The sequence below is a fragment of the Neoarius graeffei genome, chromosome 1, assembly GCF_027579695.1.
Source record: "Neoarius graeffei isolate fNeoGra1 chromosome 1, fNeoGra1.pri, whole genome shotgun sequence".
In the NCBI taxonomy this organism is placed as follows: Eukaryota; Metazoa; Chordata; class Actinopteri; order Siluriformes; family Ariidae; genus Neoarius; species Neoarius graeffei.
This window is the reverse complement of record NC_083569.1, coordinates 52908339-52928325: the sequence shown is the minus strand read 5'-3', so window position 1 is coordinate 52928325 and position 19987 is coordinate 52908339. Positions and strand designations below refer to the sequence as shown.

Below are 19987 nucleotides of genomic sequence, written 5' to 3'. Positions count from 1 at the left end.
GCAAATATTTCATTCAGTCTGTTGTACATAAATTTCTAAAGTTCTGGAACTTGAGACAGAGCGTGAGCTGTCTGTTAGATTAACTGTATTTGTGCATGTTCTTATGATCCAAACAATATGTTTAATTCACCTGTTGTAAATGCCAACTTTAAAGTAGTCCGCGCAAAAGTAAACTGACAGTTATGAACTTCTAAATTATATATCAGAGAATGCAAACAGCTTTCACAGAGACAGCCAGATGGTCTTCGACAATAAACTTTCATTCCACCATTGAGTCCATGTTTGTTAGCTTCCTGAGATAAAGAATTGATGCGCTGATGATGCATTCTGGGATGTAAGAGGTGTGCGTCTGAAAACAGACAGCATATCATTTGTGCATCTGTAAAATGACAGAATATCTTCTGTAGACATCGCTGACCACTGAGCCACAGAAGGGACTGTGTTAACGGTGACAGATAACACTTTGCAAATGTTTAGATATAATGCTTTGTTAATTTGCATGTGAGTGGCACAGTACTGCAACAGTTCGTGTTTACAGCCCCAGGATCTAGAGTTCAGCTCTGAGCTCCAGTTACTCTCTGTGCAGACTTTCTCATGTTTCCCTGTCCATGTCGGTTTCCTCTGTGTTCTCTAATCTCTCAAAGGGCTTCATGAATAAGCTATCAAATGTTTTGTATTTTGTTATCAGTGTATTATTGTTGTTGTTGTTTATTATAAGTATTTTTTTAATGAATTAATGTTAAACTTTAAACAGAACCACCAGGCCCGTATCTGTGTGCTCTACCTGCCACTCTTTGAGCTGCTCTACCAAAACTTGAATCAGCTGAATGCCAACAGGCAACCTTCAAGATCTGGCTTTGGCATCATGGTAAGTTTCTCCTGTTCCTCCAAGGGTATCGATAGTCATGGAAAATGAAAATGTTTATGACATTTATTGCTGAAACATTTGTCAGTCCTTCAGAACATCATGCTTGTTGCTACAGTTGAGGGTTTGCTGATGTGAGGAATCTAGTCTTGATTAAAATCATTCCAAATTGACGACAAAAAAAAGAGGCTTTTCAAAGTAGTGTACAGCCATCCATCACCACTTATCCTGTGCAGGCAAGCTGGAGCCTATCCCAGCTGACTATGGGTGAGAGGCGGGGTACACACTGGACAAGTCGCCAGATCATCACATGGCTGACACATAGACACAAACACTCATGGTCAATTTAAAGCCACCAATTAGCCTAACCTGCATGTCTTTGGACTATGTGGAGGAAACCCACGCAGACACGGGGAGAACATGCAAACTCCACACAGAAAGGCCTTCATCAGCTACTGGGCTCGAACCCAGAACCTTCTTGCTGTGAGGCGACAGTGCTAACCACTACACCACCATGCTGCCTAGTGTACAGTCAATGATCTTGAATTAAAAACAAATTAACTGTAAAGAATGCGTCTGTATCTACACAGAGCAGTTCATTCAGATTATAGAAATGACCTTTGAGCAGTTCACACTTGTTCCTCTTGTGTAGTACTTTCAAGGCGTGTGTCATAGCCACACCCTTAAAAACAAACAGAAAACTCCAAAGAGGTGCCTTTTAATAAGAAAAATAATGCAAAACACATACAGTCAAGTCCATAAGTTTATGGACGTTGACAATGTTATGGTTTTTCTTGTCTATTACAATATATCTCATCTCATCTCATTATCTCTAGCCGCTTTATCCTTCTACAGGATCGCAGGCAAGCTGGAGCCCATCCCAGCTGACTATGGGCAAAAGGCGGGGTACACCCTGGACAAGTCGCCAGGTCATCACAGGGCTGACACATAGACACAGATTCACACTCACATTCACACCTACGGTCAATTTAGAGTCACCAGTTAACCTAACCTGCATGTCTTTGGACTGTGGGGGAAACCGGAGCACCCGGAGGAAACCCACGCGGACACGGGGAGAACATGCAAACTCCACACAGAAAGGCCCTCGCCGGCCCCAGGGCTCGAACCCAGGACCTTCTTGCTATGAGGCGACAGCGCTAACCACTACACCACCGTGCCGCCTATTACAATATATTGGAGTTCATCTCATCTCATCTCATTATCTCTAGCCGCTTTATCCTGTTCTACAGGGTCGCAGGCAAGCTGGAGCCTATCCCAGCTGACTATGGGCGAAAGGCGGGGTACACCCTGGACAAGTCACCAGGTCATCACAGGGCTGACACATAGACACAGACAACCATTCACACTCACATTCACACCTACGGTCAATTTAGAGTCACCAGTTAACCTAACCTGCATGTCTTTGGACTGTGGGGGAAACCGGAGCACCCGGAGGAAACCCACGCGGACACGGGGAGAACATGCAAACTCCACACAGAAAGGCCTTCGCCGGCCCCGGGGCTCGAACCCAGGACCTTCTTGCTATGAGGCGACAGCGCTAACCATTACACCACCGTGCCGCCTATTACAATATATTGGAGTTGAAATTAAATAATGATTAGTGCAGACAAAGTGCAGCAGTTTTTCTATGTGCCCCCCCCCTTTTTTTAAAGAGACCAATATTAATTGGACCAATGGCTGCTCAAATGTTCAAATAAATCGATAAATTATCTCCAGTTTATTTCAAGTGTTGTGCTTGGAATCTATTGATGTGAACTTTTAATATGAAGTCCAAAGAGCTGTCACCTTTCAGTGAAGCAAGCCATGAAAAATCGAAAGAAATACATCCGAGCAATAGCAAAAATATTAGATGTGGCCAAATCAACTGTTTGCTACATGCTTAAAAAGAATATACACACTGTTGTGCTTAGGACCACAGAAAATAATTGTGGTAGATGAGGCAAGAATTCTTTCCCTAATAAAGGGGGGAAAAAAAACCCTTTCCAACAGTTGGCCCGATCAAGAACACCCTCGAGGAGATGGGTATCTCTGTGTCAGCAATCAACAGTCAAGAGAAGACTTTACCAAAGTAAAATACAGAGAGTTTACCAAGCCATTAGTAAGCCTCAAAAACAAGACCAGATTGGAGTTGTGTAAATATTCAGTACAGTTCTGGAAGCTCATCCTATGAACAGAGGAGACAAAGATCAGCTTGTACCAGAATGATGGGAAGAAAAGGTGACCGAGAAGGGAAGGAACTGCTCGCTATCCAAACCATACCACCTCATATTATGACATGGGTGTGTATGGCGGCCAGTGGAATTAGTTTCCTTGTATTTATTGATGATGTGACTGCTGACAAAAGCAGCACGAAGAATTCTGATGTGTATACAGCTATATTATATGGACATGAGTGTTTTCCTGGGAAATACGCCACTTGTATTTTTCATACGAACTACATCCGGGACATTTGAGTAACATTTTTCAATATCTTCACTCATGAGGAAATTGATGAATTGTTTTGATAAATTTGGGCACTTTTTGTTTGGGAATGTGTCTATATACTGTAATAAAATCACATGTTGGCTTGAAGATGTGAAGTTTATCTTCTCGTGTTGAAAAAGTCACGTTTTTCATATGAAATACATCGCAGATCTGAGTGACATGTTTAAATAATATTGGCTGGCTTCGAGTGGTCTGTCAGATATGTTGCATTCAGCTAGCATAATACTGAGCGAGTCGAAGAGGAGTTCAGTATCATGCTAGCTGAATGGAATATATTTGATAGACCACGAAAAAAAGCCAGCCAATATTATTATTATTATACATACACACTCTCTTCACATCAACATTCTCAAAGGCCAACGTTAGCTCACCCGTGACTCGGTGCTGTTAGCGCAGCAGTCTGGTTACCTTCCAGCTGACGTAGCCGTAGCGTTAGCGAAGGCTAATACGAGCTTACTTGCGACTCGGTGCTGTTAGCGTGGCAGTCCAGTTACCTTCTAGCCAGTGTAGTGTTAGTGAAGGCCAATGCTAGTGCAGTCAAGCTGAATATTATTATTATTTTCCCTGTGTAATTTACTTTGTTACTTTTAAAATCAACATCGACAGCTACACACAACGGAGCAACCTGACAGCCAAAATTCTCTCAATCTTCTGCTTTTAATGAAGCAAACCTCGCTGCCATGTTTGTTTACAAACTGTCACAGTCACTTGCTAGTGTGGAAGTTGTACATCTCTGACGTGTCTCTTTTCCAGTTTTTTGATGTCCATTGGTATGTTTTTCTCTTGTAAATATGCATGAAGAATATATAATGAAGTTTTGGTCACCTTTTGGGTGTGCAGCGCATCTTCAGTTTCAGTTTTTAGTTTATTTATTTAGTGCTTAAACCTAGCACTGGATTAGCCTTGTCTTCTCGCTTTCCTGGTCGACAAAGAAATGATTCTGCGCATGTGCAGCAGAAAAGTTTTGTCATTGGATCTTCACATGAGCTGTGATGTGTGACGTCGTGTTGTCTTGACAACATGCGATATTATAACAATATTGCATGCTCATTCTCCATTGGGGAGAGCGGCGTAATACATGGAGGATAAGCGATATGATAATATTGCATGCCATCAATAAACTCACTAGAAGGGAATAGAATGCATGTTTTTCTTCCATAGAAAAAATGGCCCGTATGTATAACAATTCCCGATATGTCACTCCAATGACGTCACTCCCAGTGTTTTCCTGCAAACTTGATGCATGTTGTCAAAAAGGTGACATTACACGGTGGCTCAAATATATGAAGTTTATCTTCTCATTTTGAAAAATATTTTACTTGTTTGTTCAGGGCATGGTGGTGTAGTGGCTAGCGCTGTCACCTCACAGTAAGAAGATTCTGGGCTTGAGCCCAGTGGCCGGCGAGGGCCTTTCTGTGTGGAGTTTGCATGTTCTCCCCGTGTCTGCGTGGGTTTCCTCCGGGTGCTCCAGTTTCCCCCACAATCCAAAGACATGCAGGTTAGGATAATTGGTGGCTCTAAATTGACTGTAGGTGTGAATGTGAGTGTGAATGGTTGTCTGTGTCTCTGTGTGTCAGCCCTGCAATGATCTGGTGACTTGTCCAGGGTGTACCCTGCCTCTCGCCCATAGTCAGCTGGGATAGGCTCCATCTTGCCTGTGACCCTGTGCAGGATAAGCAGTTACAGATGATGGATGGATGTTTGCTCAGATTCAGCCAAATGCTTTCATTGAACAGCACATCACAGTGCAGCTGGACAATCACCCATTGTAACTCAAGCCTTCTTTAAAGCAAGGAAAAGGAATGTTTTGCAAAGACCAAGTCAATCAAGTGACCTGAATCCAATTGAGCATACATTTCACTTGCTAAAGGTGTTCCCCCTCATATTTCTGGCCCTAACTGTACATCAGATGATTAAAAATATCTCATCTCATCTCATTATCTCTAGCCGCTGTAAATTTGTGCAGTTTGGTGAGCTTGAAATCCACATATGATAAGTTTTGGTAATAGTGAAGCAGGCCAAAGAAAGAAAGCTTAATTTCTGGCACAGTGAACTAGTAGTGTTCATGACTGAGTTCTCCAGCATGTTGTAGGGTTTGGTACCAACAGAAGAAGAAGAAGCCAAGAAGCCTTTGTCACACATACACTCAAGCGCAGACTTAAGCACAGAGTGAAATTTAACCTCTGCATTTAACCCATCTGAGACAGTGAACACACACGTGCACACACAAGTGAGCAATGAGCACACACACATACCCAGAGCAGTGGGCTGCTATGCTACAGCACCCAGGGAGCAGTTGGGGGTTAGATGCCTTGGTCAAGGACACTTCAGCCCAACTTCAGGTCAAGGCCGCCCCATGTGAACCTAACCACATGACTTTGGACTGTGGGGGAACTTGCCAACTCCACACAGAAAGGCCCCTGTCGGCTGCTGGGCTCAAACCCAGAACCTTCTTCCTGTGAGGCGACATGTTTAGAGCAGATTCCACTACACCACCGTGCCACCCACACAGAGTTGTAAAGGGGAAAACAAACAATAAACAAGTGTTGCCAAGCAAAACAAACCTCACCCGGCAGCACTTATTTTATACCTATATGTTGATAATGGTAATATTTCTCAATCATCAGCTGTCAGGTTATAGTCCTATGAAAATCCATGACCTTGAGTTTGACATTTCAAAGTCATTCAAGGTCAAAGGTCATGGCGGCAACTGAAAGCCCATATGGGACTTCTTATATGTTGCTAATGGTAAACATCTGGCTATCATGAACCATTTTAAAGTTATAGCCCAATGAAAACCTTCAGTTTGAACTTTCAAGGTCACTCAAGGTCAAAAATCATTGTGCCAAATGAAAGGCCATATGGGAGTTCCTATATGCTCATAATAGTAAACATCTGTCGATCGGCAACTATTTTTGAGTTATAATGGAAAATGTTATTTTGACCGAAAGGTTGACCTTTTCGGTGACCTTGACCTGATTACCCCCAAAATTTACTGAGGTAATCTACAGACCATTGCCCACCTACCCTGAAAATTTGAAGTCAATCGGTGCAACCATCTAAACGCTAGATTGTTAACAGACACACACACACAAAGAAACAAACCACACTGATTACAATACCTTGCTCCACTTACTCTGTCACGGGCGCGGTAACAAACAAAAAAAAAAACCCTCTTTGACTGTTGATAGAGCAAAAATGTGGATAATGCAAGCAATTATTTATTTCACAATGTCATATTTAGCATTTTCCTGCCGTCCTCCAATAGACACATTTTTGTGTACATTTGTACCGTATTTCTAAAATATGTGTTTTGGTTCCATGAAATGGTCAGACAGTGGTGCTCACCTGAATGGATATTATACAGGAGAAAAAACATGGTGTAAATGGTAAATAACAGGTATATGGAATGTCAGGAGAACTCCACCCAGTGTGTAATTGAGTAATAGTTTAGTTTATAGGGGGTACACAATTTCCACATTAACTGTTCAATATGTGAATGTGAGCAATCAGCGAAGAAGAAGAATATCAATCTCAGCCATAGTCAGTTGTTAGATATGTAACCCATAGTTTTGTTTTCAGAGGTGTTTCCTCACTGTCTGAATCAAAACTTTACAATTTTCTTGACTTCACATATTGTTGGTGTGTTATTTGACCTAGAAAAGGCATGTTTTGCATGTCTAGAGCAGATCCCAAACTGCATGGTTTTTCTCGAACTAAAAGGATTTTTTTTCCCCTGAAATTCCCCTTCAGTGCAGAGATGATATGTCCATGACGAGCTTAGACCCTCGGCGTGCCAGTACAGCCATCGAAAAGGAACCAAGTGAGTAGAACTACAAGTTCAAAAATAGGCAGAGATATTTTAAAATACAGAATTTATTTATATTTTTATTTACAATAATTTGCTTAATTACTAAAACGCAAAGAAGACCTTAGTCCTGTGATGTGTTTGTCTCATAGCTGGGCTGGTCACAATGAACGGACACTTAAGGAAAGAAGACTCGCGAAGCTCAATGTACGGGGACCCTGGAACACCAGATATTAATGAGGTGAGTCTTCCAGGGTTCTCGAGTGGCATGGGATGGGCCGCCTTGACAATGCAAAAAGAAGGAGAATGGGGGGGGGGGAACAGTGGAGTTCTTGATCAGCACAACTCAAATTCAAGATCTTTTTATTTGCCATTTCAACCATATACAGTTGGTGCAGTACACAGTTAAAATGAAACTACATTTCTCCAGGACCATGGTGCTACACTGAACATCACAGGACCACAAATCTACATATAACAACATAAAGTGCAACGAGGGCAACACTGCAGACAGTAACTGACACAATAGACAAACAATAAACGACACAAACAATATAAAGTGCAGACACAGCCAACATACAGTAAGGTGCAAAGTTGAGTGTGCATGTTGAGGTAGTATGTGAAAGGGAATAAATAAATGTAAACCTTGTGTGTGTGACAGACATTGCAAACATTGTAAGGCAATAGTACATTATTGTCCACTGTGTAAAGATTGCAGTGTGAGTGCTGTGTTCAACTGTCATAGGTCAGAGATTTTTGCCTGTCATCAAAGGTGATCATGAATTCAAGTCCTGATGATCTGACAGCCATCTGGGAGTTCAAGAGAGCCTAATTGTTCCAGAAAGAAAACTACTTATCAATCAACTCAAACCTAGCATAAACAGCACAATAGCAATGGTGAATTATATTAATATACTAGCAGGTTACCCGGCGTTGCCTGGGTTTTGCAAAATTCTAGGTTGCCCCCAGACTTCCATGTCAAATTTGTTGAAGATCCGTCGAGAAATGGTGATGTTAACCCAAGACAAACAAAAATCCAAACGTCCATCAGCCAGTGGCCCACTGGAGACCCCCTGGGGCCCAAACATGGAATTTCTGAGTTCTGCCAAACTGTGGCTATCTCCTGTACCTACATGCCAAGTTTAGTGAAGATCTGTCGAGAGTTTGTGTTGATAAATGTAACATAAAAGGCATTGAGGGAGGGGGTGGGTGGGTGTTGTGCAAAATTCATGTACAGGCCCCAGGGAGGTCCCTGGGGGGCAGGGACCTCCCTGGGGCCTGTACATGAATTTTGTTTATATCTGCAAAATTCCAGGTCATCCCCCGACCTACTTGCCAAATTTGGTGAAAATCCGTCGAGAAATGGCGACGTTAGCTCAAGACAAACAAACAAACTTTGCCGCTTATTATATAGACTGTACTATATACAGATCAACCACAGTCACAATGATTAAATTCACCACCGTAATGTAGTCCAGTGTTCCAGCTAGCTTTCCAAGAGCACAGGGTGCCAATGATTATCACGGGCAATTTTCCATACACCTAGGGCAATTTTGTGCACATCCCTATAGACAAAGAATCTATCATACAAAATTAGCCGTACTGGGCAACTGTGCAAGGTAGATTACTTTTGTAAAATAAAGTAAGCAAATCTGAAAATTTAGTTGACCAGTTTAATACAATGCTTCGTAATAGTATTATAGTATTATTTAATACTTTATAGAACTACACACACACACACACACACACACACACACACACACCAATCAGCCATAACATTAAAACAGTGGTGTAGTCTACTTTTTTGTAGTGGGTATACTCAGTGCTTGCCATGCAACGCCCCCCCCCCCCCGGGAAAAAAATGTATACACACACACACACACACACACACACACGCACGTGTGTGTTGTGGCTATACTGTTATACTTGTACTCATCCATCTTGTAACTGTCCGATAACCTGAAAGCAACACCTCATGAGCACCATCACTGCCTAATGCATAGTAATATGCATTTTGAAACTTGTTTTGTGTACAGATCAACTGTATGCAAAACAAATGTGGTTTAAATGTACAAAATTTATAAAATTTTGATTCACCGTTCAACTTAAGATAAGTGGGCTTTTCCATCATTGTTTTTTTTTTATTTTTCATGTATCAAGAAAATTTGACATGTAAATTAAACACATCACACAATAATATATTTTTAACATATTAAATGCATTTCTTATTTCTTATCTATTCAGCACATCAGCTTAAATGAACAAGAAAACATCCTAGATGTGCTAAAACAAACGTTTGCTTCAAAGAAGAAAAATTTAATTTAATTAACAAATGCGCAATGCCCTTCAGCGTGTTAGTCCGCAAGCCCTGCAAAAAAGGTCTACAGTAGAGTAACTTTATTGATCCCCAGAGGGAAATTAAAGTGTCAAGTAGCTTACACAAATGTACAAAAAACACATATTAAGATACAGAGAGGGAAGACATTACACTAGATCAACATTACACTAAATTACACTAAATCAACACTAAATTACACTAATTCAACAAAGAGCAAAAACTTCTGGTATGGTGCAAAGAAAGTTATTAAAGGGAAACATTAAGTGAACATATAACAAGTGAACAAATAGCAAGTGTCAGCCATGATAGGGGGGATGCTTCTCAATTGTCACAATAAAAAGTCCAGTGAAGAAAGTATTGCACAGTCAAAAAAAAAAAAAAACAAGGACTTTCCAGGTGTTTTTATATTCTGGCATTTGAGGTCTGCATTGCCTCCTTGGTTGTGTTGCAGAGTGATGCTGATCAGCCATGTTGTGACATGCTTCCTTGGCTCAAAAAGTGTAGCTTTCCCCTCATTTGACTGGCTACATACACGACAAGTGCAGACGGCTCGCTTGACTGACATAGCAACAGTTGCTATGGGGGGGCGGAGCTCCCGGAAGGGTAAATTCTCTGCTCTTGGATCAACTCGCAACGCCTTGAGTGCTGAGTCGGCTCTGTCAGCGTCTTCTTAAGGAAGCCCATAGGATTTGAATTGAACAGGCGCTTGTAGTGCTAAAGCGCGTTTGGTGGACACAGGCATCTAGGAATGGAACTGTGGAACATTCATCTGACAATGTTGACGTTGGTTTGGCCAGTTCAATTAACGAATATATTTTTCGGTAGGCGTATGCGCATACGCAAATCACTGAGCTCTTCAGTGAGTATACGGAAATCGCTGAGCTTTTCCAGTGGGCATACAGCGTATACCTGCGTATCACGTAGACTACACCACTGCATTAAAACCACTGACAGGTGAAGTGAATAACACTGATTATCTCATTACAGTGGCACCTGTCGAGGGGTGGAATATATTATGCAGCAAGAGAATAGTCAATTCTTGAAGTTGATGTGTTGGAAGCAGGAAAAATGAGCAAATGCTGACAGCCAGCAGTAACTTTTTCAGCAGTTTGTTCTACTGTAGTTCTTCTGTGGGATTGGATTATATGGGTTAGCCTTCGTGTCCCATGTGAATCACTGAGCCTTCGACACCCATCACCCTGTCACTGGTTCACTGGTTGTCCTTCCTTGGACCACTTTTGGTAGGTACTAACCACTGCATACCGGGAACACCCCACCGGATGTGCCATTTTGGAGATACTCAGACCCAGTCATCTCGCCATCACAATTTGGCCCTTGTCAAATTCATTCAGATCCTTACACTTGCCCACTTTTCCTGCTTCCAACACATCAACTTCAAGAACTGACTGTTCTCTTGCTGCCTAATATATCCCACCGCTTGATAGGTGCCATTGTGATGAGATAATCAATGTTATTCACTTCACCTTTCAGTGGTCATAATGTTATGGTTGATCGGTGTATATAATTTATCAAAAGTGACAGTCAGAGTTGACTAATAATTCTAACAAAGACATTTTAAGTGATTGTCTCTGCAACAGTTTTATACAGTGCATACGTTCAGGAACGTAATTTCTCTCCTGTTCCATTTATTACTATCAGTTTTATCTATCTTTAAAGAATCCCTGCATTCAGCTGTAGACCTGCTGAGAATAAATTTATTAACCTGACTTGTTTTTTCTAAACAGGCTGACTATTTATAAGATTTTACAAAGCAATGCAGGACATTTTATATATCTCATCTCATTATCTCTAGCCACTTTATCCTGTTCTACAGGGTCGCAGGCAAGCCGGAGACTATCCCAGCTGACTACGGGCGAAATAAAACTAATCCTGAATGTAGACCTTGTTGCCAATTAACATCTTTATTTGTAGCAGGCCCAGTATAACTGTGTTACATTTAACACCACTATCCTGATTAATACAATATTATTAAAGAAAAATGAACCAGGCCGAATGCTGACATTACAGCAAACAAAGACAGCTTTGATAAGTCCACTGACAGGTTTCCACATTCAAATAATCAGTCGATTTGTGCAACATGTTTAGGAAAAGTTTGAAAGATGATAAAGAATTCATTAGTGCTGACTGTTATCATTGTTGATCTAATAAAATTAGTTTTGATCATATGTCTGTATTTTGAACAAATCACCAATAACATGGTGCATTGGGATTGTTAGTTTGAATTAATATAACCACAAAAAATATTTAATAGTTATTCCATGAAATCGAGTCATACATGAGCTGATAGCCCGCAAGGCACGTAGCGTCAAGTTGGCTATAAGCCATTTTTGACAAGATTGAGTGGAATAACTTTTATTCTATCCACATTCACTAGAATTTGAGAAACAGAGCATTTTTATTTCTTGCAAATTCGATAAATAAAAACTTTATACAAAACATCCGACAAAATCATTTCCACTTAGAATGTAAATAAACCGGTGAAATGACGGGAGCAATTTGTGAAAAATGCTATAATAATAATTCATGAAAAAAAAAAACGTTCTTCCCATCAAATACTTTTACTCCATATTTTGTTGAGGTTTTTTCTGTATTTTTGGGGGGGTTCCTCTTCTTTAGGGTTTTTTCGGCGGTTGGCAAACCAACTTAAAGGTGCATTACTGCCACTGACTGAGCTGGAGTGTGGAACAGACGATATTGGGGGGGGTAGAGATGACACTATTCTTTTAGCTATTTCTGTTTTTTTTAAATACTTGATCATTTTTGGGGTTTTGTTTTCGAGTAGAGTTTTTATTTTGTCCTTGGTTGGTTCAGCAACACGCGCTGCCATTTTGTTTTTCTCTACTCACGGTATATGAACTATCCTAGTAGTCAGTGGCGGCTGGTAGTCTTTCAAACAGGGGAGGCTGGTCGGTTACGATATTTCCAGATTTTAAAAGAAAAAAGAAAAAACATCAATTTTGCCCATACTCTTGCCTCTGATCTGGCTGATTGTTGGCAGCGTCACAAACTGTGAAATAACAGGTTCTTTTGGCCCATTAGCCTACTGTCCAATATACATGATGGTGGTGTTGGGGGGGGGGTATATTTTAACATTTTATATTTTAAAATTGTGGTATGTTGTTTAAAAATTGATCATTATTGAAAGCAGCTCTTTGTCAGGAACCTCAGCAGTAACAGCAGTGTGTTCTGGAATAGGCACAAGCACTGACCTTGGGGAGCCAAACATAGAGCTGGGTGCCACACATTTCATTCAATGACACTTTCCCTATATTTTACTTATTTTGACTGAGAAATGTTTTATTGACAATTTTGATAACCCTTCACTTTTAATCCAGGTCTGTAGTGTGAAATGTTCTCGGCTGTGTTTTTGTTTAAAAATGTTTTCCAAATTGTAGCGGTGTTTAATTCATATCCAGAAAAATATATATTCCAATATAGTATACTCAGCATAAACATTTTAAATAGATTCTATATTTTTGGTCCATCCATGACATATTACTAAAGTAGCCTATTTACTGTTGTTGATGTGGGTCACTTGCTGTTAGCCAATTCACTTTCTCGTACCAGGAGAGCTGAAAGGAACGAGTATTATTCCCTACCTTTTTCACCAAGTCAATTTGAGGCGTTGGTCTACCCTGCTCTTTAATTTAAATTTTTTCCTCGAAAGGAAGACTGGCAAATGGCTTCGCCAAAATTAAATCAGCAATGCTTGGCATCCGTGCGCAGCTTTCTTGCTAGCTAACTAGCCCCCTCAAGTTCAAGTTCAGTCACTCAAATAAATGAAATTTCTGGAACTAAGATAGCAAACTTGACAACACTATATTTACACTTTATTTACAATGAAAATATATGCAAACTAAAAAAGCTGGTAGAAACCATATGTAATGAATGAAATCGAAATGTAAGCTGATCTCTTACAATACACCACAGCACTTGCAAATCCGCATGGGACTGAACTGAAATTCACCGCTGCCTGTCTATATTTGAAACGAGCTGTCAATCAAAGAAAATATCCGGCCACTTTCACCAATCACCAGTCTCCTCGCGGAAACTGCCATGTCCCTCCCGCTGTGAGGCTCGGAGTCCGTAGGTGGGCATTTTCGCAGTATTTGTCCAATAACCGTCTTGCATTTTGAGATTGAAAAGCGCATAGCTCCCAAATGCCATTGAAGTCCACTGAGGCTGGGCTGCATCGCGCTGTCACGAGGGGGAAAAACTCACGCGCACATTAGGCGAACTGGGGAAAGTTATAACGGAATGATTTCGCACTGTAGTTGGGTTGAGCGCACATATTTCTATGATTCTGGATCTGAAATAGCAATGTTATAAGGTCGGCTATAACATAAGCCTAGCGCAATTCATCCTACACGATGTTCGTCATTTTTAGAGGAGGCTGAGCCTCCCTCGTTGTCTTGGAGCAATCGCCCGTGCTAGTAGTAGAGTAGCCAATCAGAGCATGCGATTGCTCATATCCAGTGAATGTGGATAGAATAATAGAAAATATAGTTCTGAATGAGATTATGGGCCAAATATAGACCAGTAACGTTGGGCCTATTGATGCACAGCAACCTAACTGTAAAGATCTAACATTTAGATTTGTTGTTGTATTAATATAGATATTTAGGCACTGCCTAAATTGAGAGCTCATGATGAATATATGATATTTGCAAGGCACAAAGTCAACATGAATAGAATAATTTTAAGAAAAATTAATAAATATGCTTAAATATTCCAGTTTCTCCATAAGACTTGAAAGTTAAGCCCGAGTAAGCTTAATTCATTCACAGGCATCAAGAATTCTCACACTGCAATTTCAAAGGATAAAAAAATGACCATTTCCTTGCAACTTTTCCTCAAACAATTTCAAAATGGGTATGGACTTTTGTTCTGTTGTATCATTGTGATAGTAAGAAAGCAAGATACTAGAAGTATTTTAGTACCAAGCTTATAAGTAGCAAAAACACTTGAAACAAATTTTGTTAGTGATCTGGATGTATGTGCGCATCAGGGTATCTCACCAAAACCACAGGGTCTCAAGAATTTTATTTTTTCCCCGCCAGCATATCATCTTAGACATTTTGTGAAGGGAAAACTGAAACTGTCGTGAATATTTTCTGTAAAATGTGTTAGTAAATAAGCCTATGTTATTTTTTAAAAAGCAAATTAAAGATAAGCGCTGGATTAAAAAACTATCGATCTTGTGTAAACAAAGATACAAATTTCATTGCCCAGTGGTCAAGTATTTATGATGATACATTAGCTTGCACTTACGATCGGGTTCCCTGTGGTGGGACACATGCATCGTTTGGTCACAAAAGCCATCACAAATCAGGTTGATGCATTACCATATTCTCTTAAGTATGGAGCTGCTCTCCATTAATAAGACAAAATGGCTGACAGGGTATGACTATGACCCATGCTAATAGTGTTGTAATTGGTCAGCATGCATTACTTCCACTGGAATTCAGCAACATTTGTTACTCGTTAGGGCACACTTTCTTTCCGTGGTGGACTGTACTGTTAGGCCCAGAAATATTTGGACAGTGACACAATTGTCATGATTTGGGCTCTGCATGCCACCACATTGGATTTGAAATGAAACAGCTGAGATGCAATTGAAGTGCAGATTTCAGGTTTAATTCAAGGGGTTGAACAAAAAATATCCTATGAAACGTTTAAGAACTGCAACCATTTTTCTACAAAGTCTCCTCATTTCACGGACTCAAAAATCTCATCTTATCTCATTATCTCTAGCCGCTTATCCTGTCCTACAGGGTCGTAGGCAAGCTGGAGCCTATCCCAGCTGACTACGGGTGAAAGGCAGGGTACACCCTGGACAAGTCGCCAGGTCATCACAGGGCTGACATATAGACACAGACAACCATTCACACTCACATTCACACCTACGGTCAATTTAGAGTCACCAGTTAACCTAACCTGCATGTCTTTGGACTGTGGGGGAAACCGGAGCACCCGGAGGAAACCCACGCGGACACGAGGAGAACATGCAAACTCCACACAGAAAGGCCCTCGCCGGCCACGGGGCTCAAACCCGGACCTTCTTGCTGTGAGGCGACAGTGCTAACCACTACACCACCGTGCCGCCCCTGGACTCAAAAATAATTGGACAAATGAACATTACCATAAATAAAATGTTCATTTTTAATACTTTGTTGAGAATCCAACACTTTAATTCTGAAATTCAGTCTTCTGTCTCTCAAGTACTGTAGCTCTTTCTCATAAAGCTGACTGCTGTCTCTCTGCTTTCTCTCCTGTTGATTCTTCTAAAGTATCAGAAATTTTGACTACAGTAAGTCCTCCTCCTCCTCCTCATGTCTGTTGGACCCTGCACCCACTGCACTTCTTAAATCCTGTGTATCTGCTATCTCCCCTTATATTGCTCATATGATTAATCAGTGTTTTGCTTTAGGCACTATTCCCATCTCACTCAAAATTGCTTGTGTTACACCAATACTAAAACCTGGTCTAGATTCTTTTTCACTGTCTAATTACAGACCCATTTCAAATCTCCCTTTCCTAGCTAAAGTAATGGAGAGTTGTAGCCTCTCCGCTTCATACTTTCCTTGCTCATAATGATCTCTATTAACCCTTTCAGTCAGGCTTTCGCAGTCTGCACAGCACTGAATCTGCTCTCTTAAGAGTTGTTAATGACCACCTGCTTTCAACTGATGCTGGCCATCTCAATGTCCTTGTTCTCTTGGACCTCACAGCTGCCTTTGACACTACATCATGAGATACTCATTTCCAGACTGTCTTCTTTTGGTATTACTGGCTTAGCTTTAGCTTGGTTTCAGTCATATCTAGCAAACAGGCAGCAGTTTATCTCTATTGGTGTTCATAAATCATCCACTGCTACTGTTGCTCAAGGTGTGCCTCAGGGTTCTGTCCTTGGTCCCCTTTTTTTTATATTATATGTTTCTCCTATAGGCCAGATTATTTGTAACCATGGCCTTAACTTTCATTGTTATGCTGATGACATTCAAATCTACATCACTATCACCCCTTCCATAGCCTCTGTTCAGCTGCTAAGGACTTGCATCACCTTAAGCAATGGTTGCATAAGAACTGCCTTAAACTTCTCGTCTCGTCTTCTTCCGCTTATCCGGGACCGGGTCGCGGAGGCAGCAGTCTAAGCATGGAAGCCCAAACTTCCCTTTCCCCAGACACCTCGGCCAGCTCCTTGGGAAGAACACCGAGGCGTTCCCAGGCCAGCCGAGAGACATAGTCCCTCCAGCGTGTCCTGGGTCTTCCCCGGGGCCTCCTCCTGGGGGGACATGCCTGGAACATGCCCGAGCCACCTCAGCTGGTTCCTCTCGATGTGGAGGAGCAGCGGCTCTACTCCGAGCTCCTCCCGAGTGACTGTGCTTCTCACCCTATCCCTAAGGGAGCGCCCAGCCACCCTGCGAAGGAAACTCATTTCAGCCGCTTGTATCCGCGATCTTGTTCTTTCTGTCATTACCCAAAGCTCATGACCATAGGTGAGAGTCGGAACGTAGATCGACCAGTAAATTGAGAGCTTCGCCTTTTGGCTCAGCTCCTTCTTCACCACGACGGACCGGTAAAGCGACCGCATCACTGCGGAGGCTGCACCGATCCGCCTGTCGATCTCACGCTCCATCCTTCCCTCACTCGTGAACAAGATCCCGAGATACTTAAACTCCTCCACTTGAGGCAGGACTTCTCCACCAACCTGGAGAGGGCAAGCCACCCTTTTCCGGTCGAGAACCATGGCCTCGGACTTGGAGGTGCTGATTCTCATCCCAGCCGCTTCACACTCGACTGCAAACCGCCCCAGTGCATGCTGAAGGTCCTGGTTTGAAGAAGCCAACAGGACAACATCATCCGCAAAAAACAGAGATGAAATCCTGTGGTTCCCAAACAGGATTCCTTCCGGCCCCTGGCTGCGCCTAGAAATTCTGTCCATAAAAATTATGAACAGAACCGGTGACAAAGGGCAGCCCTGCCGGAGTCCAACATGCACTGGGAACAGGTCTGACTTACTGCCGGCAATGCGAACCAGACTCCTGCTCCGTTCGTACAGGGACCGGACAGCCCTTAGCAAAGAGCCCTGAACCCCATACTCCCGAAGCACCCCCCACAGAATACCACGGGGGACACGGTCGAATGCCTTCTCCAGATCCACAAAGCACATGTGGACTGGTTGGGCAAACTCCCATGAACCCTCGAGCACCCTATGAAGGGTATAGAGCTGGTCCAGTGTTCCGCGACCAGGACGAAAACCGCATTGTTCCTCCTGGATCCGAGGTTCGACTATTGGTCGAATTCTCCTCTCCAGTACCCTGGAGTAAACTTTCCCTGGGAGGCTGAGAAGTGTGATTCCCCTATAATTGGAGCACACTCTCCGGTCCCCTTTCTTAAAAAGAGGGACCATCACCCCAGTCTGCCACTCCAGAGGCACTGTCCCCGACCGCCACGCGATGTTGCAGAGGCGTGTCAACCAAGACAGCCCCACAACATCCAGAGACTTGAGATACTCAGGGCGGATCTCATCCACCCCCGGTGCCTTGCCACCGAGGAGCTTGCAAACCACCTCAGTGACTTCGGCTTGGGTAATGGACAAGTCCACCTCTGAGTCATCAGCCTCAGTCTCCTCAGTGGAAGACATGACGGTGGGATTGAGGAGATCCTCAAAGTATTCCTTCCACCGCCCGACAATGTCCCCAGTCGAGGTCAACAGCTCCCCACCCGCACTGTAAACAGTGTTGGCAGAGTACTGCTTCCCCCTCCTGAGGCGCTGGACAGTTTGCCAGAATTTCTTCGAGGCCGACCGATAGTCCTTCTCCATGGCCTCCCCGAACTCCTCCCAGTTCCGAGTTTTTGCCTCCGCAACTGCCCGAGCTGCAGCACGCCTGGCCTGCTGATACCCGTCGGCTGCCTCAGGAGTCCCGGAGGTCAACATGGCCCGATAGGACTCCTTCTTCAGCTTGACGGCATCCCTTACTTCCGGTGTCCACCACCGGGTTCGGGGATTGCCGCCACGACAGGCACCAGAGACCTTGCAGCCACAGCTCCGAACAGCTGCGTCCACAATGGAGGTAGAGAACATGGTCCACTCAGACTCAATGTCCCCCGCCTCCCTCGGAAGCTGGGAAAAGCTCTCCCGGAGGTGGGAGTTAAAGACCTCCCCAACAGAGTGCTCGGCCAGACGTTCCCAGCAGACCCTCACCATATGTTTGGGCCTGCCAGGTCTGTCCAGCTTCCTCCTCCGCCAGCGGATCCAACTCACCACCAGGTGGTGATCAGTTGACATCTCAGCCCCTCTCTTCACCCGAGTGTCCAAGACATAGGGCCGGAGATCAGATGAAACGACTACAAAGTCGATCATCGACCTCCGACCTAAGGTGTCCTGGTGCCACGTGCACTTATGGACACCCCTATGCTCGAACATGGTGTTCGTTATGGACAAACCGTGACTAGCACAGAAGTCCAATAACAAAACACCACTCGGGTTCAGATCGGGGAGGCCGTTCCTCCCAACCACGCCCCTCCAGGTGTCACTGTCGTCGCCCACGTGAGCATTGAAGTCCCCCAGTAGCACAATGGAGTCCCCAGTCTGAGCACCCCTCAGTACCTCTCCCAGGGACTCCAAGAAGGCCGGATACTCTATACTGCTATTTGGCCCGTAGGCACAAACAACAGCAAGAGCCCTCTCCCCAATCCGAAGGCGCAGAGAGGCGACCCTCTCGTTCACTGGGGTAAACTCCAACACATGGCGGCTGAGCTGGGGAGCTATAAGCAAGCCCACACCAGCCCGCCGCCGCTCACCACGGGCGACTCCAGAGAAGTGGAAAGTCCAGCCCCTCTCGAGGAGCTGGGTTCCAGAGCCCAAGCTGTGCGTGGAGGTGAGCCCGACTATCTCTAGCCGGTACCTCTCAACCTCCCGCACAAGCTCAGGCTCCTTCCCCCCCAGCGAAGTGACATTCCATGTCCCAACAGCCAGCCGCTGTGTCCGGGGATCAGGTCGTCAAGGCCCCTGCCTTCGACTGCCACCTAATCCACACTGCACCAAACCCCTACTGCTACCTCTGTGGGTGGTGAACCCACAGGAGGTCGGGCCCACGTCACCTCTTCGGGCTGAGCCCGGCCGGGCCCCATGGGCAAAGGCCCGGCCACCAAGCGCTCGCATACGAGCCCCAACCCCGGGCCTGGCTCCAGGGTGGGGCCCCGGCTGCGTCCTACCAGGCGATGTCACGGTCCTGGATTTTTTCTCCATAGGGGGTTTTTGGTGAACTGCTCTTGTTCTGGCCTGTCACCTAGGACCTGTCTGCCTTGGGAAACCCTAACAGGGGCATAATGCCCCCGACAACATAGCTCCTAGGATCTATGCCTTAAACTTAATGCTAGCAAAACGAAGGTTCTATTAGTAGGTACCAAGAGACAGGTTCTGAACTACTCCAGTTTTACTATT

General features: G+C 43.6%; 1 protein-coding gene across 2 annotated transcripts in view; it reads left to right on the top strand.

Moving 5' to 3' along the window:
• Positions 1 to 19987, top strand: part of dock11 (dedicator of cytokinesis 11) — a 219956-nt gene that overhangs the window by 132589 nt on the left and 67380 nt on the right. For both annotated transcript variants that reach the window (XM_060934270.1, XM_060934261.1), the window contains 3 exons: positions 755 to 868; positions 7124 to 7193; positions 7331 to 7419. In XM_060934270.1, the coding sequence (XP_060790253.1) occupies positions 755 to 868; positions 7124 to 7193; positions 7331 to 7419 (273 nt within the window). The remainder of the gene's footprint in view (positions 1 to 754; positions 869 to 7123; positions 7194 to 7330; positions 7420 to 19987) is intronic.